At 45.5% G+C, this 7,261-nt stretch overlaps 1 protein-coding gene across 1 annotated transcript; it reads right to left on the reverse strand.

The window, feature by feature from the left end:
* Positions 1–452: 452 nt before the first annotated feature.
* LOC127001893 (dehydrogenase/reductase SDR family member 11-like) lies at positions 453–7,025 on the reverse strand. Its single transcript, XM_050867126.1, has 4 exons — positions 5,976–7,025; positions 3,963–4,120; positions 2,693–2,861; positions 453–840 (listed from the first exon to the last, which is right to left on the reverse strand). Exons 2-4 carry the CDS (start codon positions 4,092–4,094, stop codon positions 548–550), a joined length of 594 nt encoding a protein of 197 aa, XP_050723083.1. The 5' UTR covers positions 4,095–4,120; positions 5,976–7,025; the 3' UTR covers positions 453–547.
* Positions 7,026–7,261: the final 236 nt, after the last annotated feature.

Raw genomic sequence — 7,261 nt, forward strand, 5'->3', positions numbered from 1 at the left:
ATATATATATGGGTAGGACTTTGAGATACACACATTCACCACGCCATGGACAACGTCGTTTCGAATCCCCACGGTACCACCTGAGATTTTTCAGTCACCGCCGAGTGGTCTAAGACTACCCACGTGCTGCCCGGAAGACCACCCATCAACCCGGACTCTAGAAGAAACCGTCCAGTGAATCAAGAATGAGTTTCGGGGGGCAGCATGAGCCAAGAACTGGCGCCACTATAAAAAAATTCCCTGCGCCACGACAGACTTGGGCCGACCATCTGGCCCCTGAAGAAAGCCTACCGGCGCTATAGGCGGGAATGTAAAAACACACACACACACACACATATATATATATATATATATATATAGAGAGAGAGAGAGAGAGAGAGAGAGAGAGAGAGAGAGAGAGAGAGAGAGAGAGAGAGAGAGAGAGAGAGATGAATTTATTTGCCAATTACTAATTTTGACCCAAGTAACTTGCATGGTTCGTATGCTTTTTTCCAGTCAGTATTTATATCAGATATTGAAACATACTTCTGAAAATTGAGGTATTGTATTAAGAATTAATCATCGAAAAAAAAAAATTAGCCGTTATATTGACTATATTTCTTGAACTCGGCACAGATATTCTTGGGAGTTTTTTTGCCTGATACATCTGTGTACTAATTTGAACGGTGACAACGACTGGCAAACCTGACCCAAGTCTGAACCAAGCATACCTGCTGATGTGAATGATGTGTCCATCGTCAACGCCGCGTTCTCGCATGGAAGCAATACTCTCGCGCGTACATAAGCACAGAGCCACAACGTTAAGATCCATCATCTCGCGCCACTCCTTGGGGCTTCCCTCTGTAAAGCCGCAGGAGAGCAAGGGCGTAAAAAACACGGGGGATGAGAGTACGTGAGGTTTGAGGGGTAGAACTAATGGTATAGATTATACAGGAGGGCGAAATATGGTTGAACGGCATGGCCTAAAAAGAACATGAGGAACAATGATTAACAATAGTTAGGACGGGTTGCGGGACCGCCAGGCTGGTCGTAAGTAGAATTGAATGATTGTAAGTCGAATTTTACATTAAAAAAAAAAAAAATTCAAATGTCTCGCCGAGGATAGAGCACCGGTCCTGCGCCTCCTACCCTTCCCCCTTACCCGCCTCTGTCCTCATGAGCTCGCCTCACCCCATCTCCGCGTTTGGTTGACCTTTTAGCCATGCAACGTTGTACAACGTTACGAAATTGAGCTACCAAGTTTTACCTAGATGGTGGTGTCGCCCTTGGTCGTTGTTTTGGTCTCCACCAATGAGTCGTTGCGCGGGGGGCTGTGTTGGCGGGTGACAGGCAGTGTATGTAAAGAAAGGCCATGTCGAAGTTAAATGAGTGACCAGTGTTACCTCTGCTGCATCTTTTTAATTTCTGTGAATATTTCATTGCCGTTTCCAGTAAACGGACGCCTACAGAACCAACTGCAGGAATATTGTGAAGGGGCTGTTGTTCTGGGACGCCATTTTAATACTCAACTGGCGTCTGCTAGAAGTAGCGGGAAAGCTTTTATTGCAGACTAGGCCTATAAACTGGTAGAGTGGCGACAAGCGACATGAGCGTGAGTAGTACTTAATCTGAGGTGGAAGCTTGGGTGGACTGGCCCCCTGCCCACCCGCTCTTCTCCCCTCCTTTATATACCAAGTCAAGTCACTCTGCTTCAAAACTGCGACCGGTGCGCGCAGGAGGCGGTTTTGGGGCGGAGCAGCGGGAAGACGTCACTTGGAGCCAAAAAAAAAAAAAAGTACCCGCTAGTTCAGGGGTGACTAAAGTTGGGGCCGTATGTGCACTTTGGATGTGCATTCTCGCCTTCTTTCACAGCGCGTCAGGCAAGCCACTGACGAAAAAATATGTCTTTTTATTGTGCTATTGCGTGACTAATTTCAATGACTACAAACGGCGGTGTAGGGTGTGAGGGAGGGCATGTTGAAGTGATTGATTTGAATTAGTACGCCTTTCCTCGTTTTCTTTAAATCCCTGTTTCTACATTCTCTAGTTTGGCTACAAGCAGTGTCACGCATAAACCACGCCTCTGCCGTGTCTCCTCCCACAAACCTGCGTATAACTTGACTTGGTGTATATACTTACCTCAGCCAGGCTGGGGTGGGGCCAGCGCATGAAGACGTCGGCAGGGGGGGCGTAGGCATTGGAGTTCTATGTAAACAAACTGCTGGGGCGGGATATATGAAATGTCAACTCATTACGTAACCAAACATTACCATATTTTTTATAGTATTATTGGTCTGGTCGTAAGCACGAGCGGTTGTAAATAACATACGTTGTAACTCGAGGAATGCCTGTATTAGGGGCTGGACCAAAGTGAGCCATGGCATATGAGGGGCAAAAAGAAAAAGTTGGGGGCATAGCTATGTTGCAACTTCCAATTGCATCAATGTTCATTTCCGTCACCTCAGCGCTTGACCTTGCAATGTGTAAAAACACATTACCTCGTGACACAGGGTCAGTGTGACTGGGTTAGACGGGATAGACATCGTAACCATGGATTTTGATAAATAGCTCAGGCTACTAACCTTATACGACGGATGCTAAAAGCAGGGCCTAGCAATACTAGGGAGGTATATGTGGGACTGACTCAGATTGTGCTTGGCCGGTAATACCTAAGTGCAAGGGGTTGAGGCTAGAAAGAGTCAAGAAGCCTCACCCAGCAGGGATTTGTTGTGGGCGAATCCTGCATTGTTGATACACACGTCCACACCTCCGAGGTCCTTCTTGATCTTGGCAAACATGGCCAGCACCTCCTCGTCTTTAGTGAGGTCACACTTGATGGGGATAAGCGCGCCTCGTTGACCCTTGAGTTCGTCCGCCATGGCCTGTGGGGAAAGGTGGAGTTTAGTTTCATTGTCCAGAAATGATTTTATTGCTGCAAAGTTGTTCAGTTTAATCTACACTTGAAAGTTTTAGTTCAGCCATTTTGATTATAGTTGTTTTGTTGTACAGTTTAAAGCTGTTTGATTTTATGGTTTAAATTGACCTTGCAGGCTATTTAAAGTATAGTTACATCATGCCATTTAAAGTGCACCATTATTATTTTTTTTTTTTGAGCTGTAATATGAGGGAGCAATTAATTTGTGGATAGATTAAAGAGAAATTCAGTATAATCTATTATAAGGACACTAACTTTTATCAGTAGTATCTAAGTAAGCCATCCTAAATGTCACCTGTACAAGGTTATCTCTTAAAACAAAAATAGTTATCACAATGCTCTCAGCACATGAGTGGAGATATCACAGTACCGTAACTGAATACGACTGATAAATCTCATTTTAGAGATAAGCAATGACCATGAATTACTCTATCTTAAGCAGCAGCAATATTGACCAGTAAGCAAACCGAATAAGGAAGGTTAACAGATTTATTTATTTTATTTATTTTTTTATTTTTTATTTTTTTTATGTTGCGGCCTATTGCGCCGGTAGGCTTCTTCCCGGTGGATCCTGATGGTCGGTCCAAGGCTTCTTTCCGGTGGGTCCTGATGGTCGGCCCAGCCCGTTCTGGCGCAGGCGAGTGTTTATAGAAGAGACTTTCAGAAACAATGCCCAGGTTCAACAAAGTTGACACATGAACAAGTATTAGCGAGTTACTTCACAGCAACAACAAGCAATCAACGAGGAAGCTGGATGAGAAAGGATAAAAAGAAGGATGTGTTCAGAACCAATGGATACGGAAGTCAGTAAAATAAAAGACTAAGCTACACAACAGAGACAAGAAAATGAGATTGGAAGGGATGTGCTGGTCCGAGATGCGGATAACGACTATGAAGGCCTTCTACCATAAAAAAAATAATAATAATAATAATAATATTGTGATGCGAAGAAGAGTGACTTCAGAAATTTATTATTGGTAGATGTGGGCGGTGTTTATTTGCCAGGTTAATTCGAACCAAGAATACCTGCTTTTGGTTCTCAGCTTACCAGTAGTTTGTCAATGCTACGAGCTGCTCCCACCACCTTCATGCCCTCAGCCACCAGCCTCCTGGCCACGCTGGCACCGATCCCCATGCTGGCACCAGTCACCAGGGCCACACGACCTGACCACCGCTCCATCCTGACGGGGATCTTGAGTAGTAGAGCTAGGAGGAAAGGAATGGGGAATTAGAGTTAGTGTAGAAGGAACAATCATAAGTAATAATGGCAAAAGTAAATAAAACACAATAAAATGAATAAATTAACAGATAACTGAGTGAATACGAAAATTAAGTGTAAATATAAAATGTAAGAATAGATTGGTAGATTATACACCACCAAAACAGTTACCATTGCAAGGCTTAAGGAGTAGATTTTAACACTACCAGCTGTGAGTTGTATGGGCGGGGACCAGCAAGCCAAGTGTGTTTTTAATAATGCTGTCTTACAACGACTCAAACCAAGGAGACTACATTTACGTAGATTTACATAGAAATACAGACCACACAGACCCTATGGTCCAGACTAGGTGGTCTGTCTTAAACCTAAAGTGGCTCGCACACATTCCCGGTCCCGGTCCCGATCGTCCCCGATCACTCCCAATTAGCCAGTCAGCGGTTGACCGGCTGTAAGATCGGGCCTGGTCGATGGCAGACCGCTGGTGCACCGCCGGTAGATTCTGATGACCGTAGACGGTCTACTTCAAAATAAAAAATAAAAAATATCGGGGTTGCTCCCGGTCGACCAGCGGTATCGAAAAATACCGGCGGTAGACCGTCGGTCAATCGGCGGCATCTACCGCCGGTCAATCGGCGACAGACCGGCGGTAGACCGCGAGTGAACACCTGTGTATGACCTGGAGATTAGGGAGGAGTGGCATGCGATTAGGCGGCTGGACCCCATTACAACAACACCTGGTGCAACTCACTTCAGTACCTCCTGGAACATGTCCCTGTCCATGCACATTAGGTTTTTCTCCTCTGCATCCATGTTCTCACCCACGTTGCCCCACGTCTCTTCTTTATTCTTTTCAATCGTCTATTTTTCAGTAGGTAAACGAGCATCAACAAAATTTGGTCACTATCCACGTCAAATGTAAGGAGTTCAATCTCATGTTCACGAGAGTTGAGGAAAGCCATGGCGAGGTCAGACACATGAATGATCAAAAAACACCTGGAGGGGCGTTTATTATACACACCGATCATATACACCCGATCTATAGCTGGTTATATACGCCTCCGTGGTCTAGTGGTCAGCGTGCCTGGCTTCTACTCCGCGGGCCTGGGTTCGAATCCCGGCCCGGGCAGTCGGCGTGCAGCTCACCCAGCTGTTCATCCTCCCTCTCGGACTGGTCGATAAATGGGTACCTGGGGAAACCTGGGGAAGGTAAACTGTGGTAACCCGGATGTCACACTGGCCCTGTGTCCCAGGGTAATGGCCTCCCTCCCACCACAGGCTCAAGGGCCAATGTTACGGAGATGAGCACCGAGGCCACGCGCTGGTACAGCGTATACCCCCGCCGGTCAACCGCCGACTGGCTTATCGGGAGTGATGGGGGACGATCGGGACCGGGACCTGGAATATGTACGAGCCGCTGTAATGATTCTACATATCCTTGACTCAAATCTTCCCGCCACTTCACTGTACGGTTCTGAAATTCTAACCCCTTAACAAAATCGTGGCATGTTGAGAGAAATCACATTTCCAGCGGCTAGTTATGCATAACAGACAAATTAAAGGCTAGTGACACGTAGGCATTTGACACACATACACCTGCAAAACCTCTGCGACCCATTTTGATGCATTGTAAAGTGTTTATAGGAGTGATGCTGTGGAGAGACGGAGAGGTGAGTAACTATAGGCTTACCTGTACTTTTGGGTTCCCATTGATCTATGTAACAATCGCACCTCAAAAGTTGGTTTAACACAGTTCGGGACGTGGTGTGTGTGGTGTAACCTTGGAGATTTGTTTCATACACATGTCCGTAGGCAGCCACAGGGAAGGTGAGGTTAATTACTTACGTGGTAGTATGGAGTCAGGAGAGGCAGTCAGCCGCGAACCGTCCCCTTTAACACTGTAATATTAACTGAGGTAACGGTAATGATACTGAATAGTGCTGCCGCTGCGGACGAGACAAGCAAAACGGTGCGTCCTCACGTTTGGCTGTATCATGTTGCGGTTACCAAGAGGACTTTAATGATGCATGCTGTGTTGCTGGTTATGATTTTTTAGCCTGTAGCACCGGTATGGGGTCTTGATGAGGCCTGACGGTCGGCCACAGCCCTTTAGTGGTGCAGGCAAGTCTTTATTGAGGTGCAATCTTGCTTGGCTTATGCTGGCTCCCGGAACTCTTGGCTCCACTAGAGAGTTTCACGGTTAAGATTGGTTTTATCAACGTTTTGTTTAGCCTGTAGCACCGGTATGGGGTATTGATGAGGCCTGACGGTCGGCCACAGCCCTTTAGTGGTGCAGGCAAGTCTTTATTGAGGTGCAATCTTGCTTGGCTTCTGCTGCCTCCCGGAACTCTTGGCTCCACTAGTGTGTTTCACGGTTAAGATTGGTTTTATCAACGTGCTAATATCTCGTCTCTTGATTGATCTTCTGCTATCATTATGTAATCTACTGACCTAACTTCCTGGAAATCAACAGGAAAGAGTGTAGAGATCAAAACAACTGCAAAAGTAGCCATGAAATGTGTGTGGGAACCGGCGGGGCGGGTAGGCCCAAATCGTCGCGTGGCTCACCATATTGCTAAAATCGGCATTTCTCTCCTTTATTGACGTTTCCTATTTTCGGTGTAGTCTTCCAATTGATAGTTTTAAATTCTTAGAGTGTTTTGAGGCATTGTTTTTTTTTATATTTTTTTTGTATGCTGTACATGAATAACCACAAATGACCAAGTCAAATATTAACCGTAGGTAGGATTGGTTAGATTCGGTTAGGTTAGGTTAGATTATATTTAGTTTGGTGAGATATGTTAAGTTTATTTATTTACTATTATTATTATTATTTTTTTTTTTTTTTGGATAAATAAGAGGGATAGGCTTTGTGCTGCACTGTTGTTGTCACTGGCGGCGGAGTGGTGAGTGAGTGGTGAGCAGTGGATATAGTCGGCAGTAGGTCTCTCTTCCTATAAACCCAGATAACCCAGGGGGGGGGGGGTCATTATGGGGACAAGCTGTCTCATTACATTCCTTGGTCATGTTTGCTCCGCCCTCTTGCAGACTCCTTACGTTCTTATGTTAAGCATAGTAGCTGATTAATACAGTGACGGGGAGGAGGTCGTAGGGGAAAATAATACCATGAA

This window comes from Eriocheir sinensis, chromosome 22, assembly GCF_024679095.1.
Source record: "Eriocheir sinensis breed Jianghai 21 chromosome 22, ASM2467909v1, whole genome shotgun sequence".
In the NCBI taxonomy this organism is placed as follows: domain Eukaryota; kingdom Metazoa; phylum Arthropoda; class Malacostraca; order Decapoda; family Varunidae; genus Eriocheir; species Eriocheir sinensis.

What these genes read in the sequence shown, in the direction of transcription:
- LOC127001893 (XM_050867126.1), bottom strand. Translation starts at nt 4,094, where the DNA reads ATGGAGCGGTGGTCAGGTCGTGTGGCCCTGGTGACTGGTGCCAGCATG. An exon ending in GTAGCATTGACAAACTACTG is followed by an intron (nt 2,862 to 3,962) that starts GTAAGCTGAGAA and finishes CTTTCCCCACAG; the next exon opens with GCCATGGCGGACGAACTCAA. An exon ending in CCACAACAAATCCCTGCTGG is followed by an intron (nt 841 to 2,692) that starts GTGAGGCTTCTT and finishes GCGGCTTTACAG; the next exon opens with AGGGAAGCCCCAAGGAGTGG.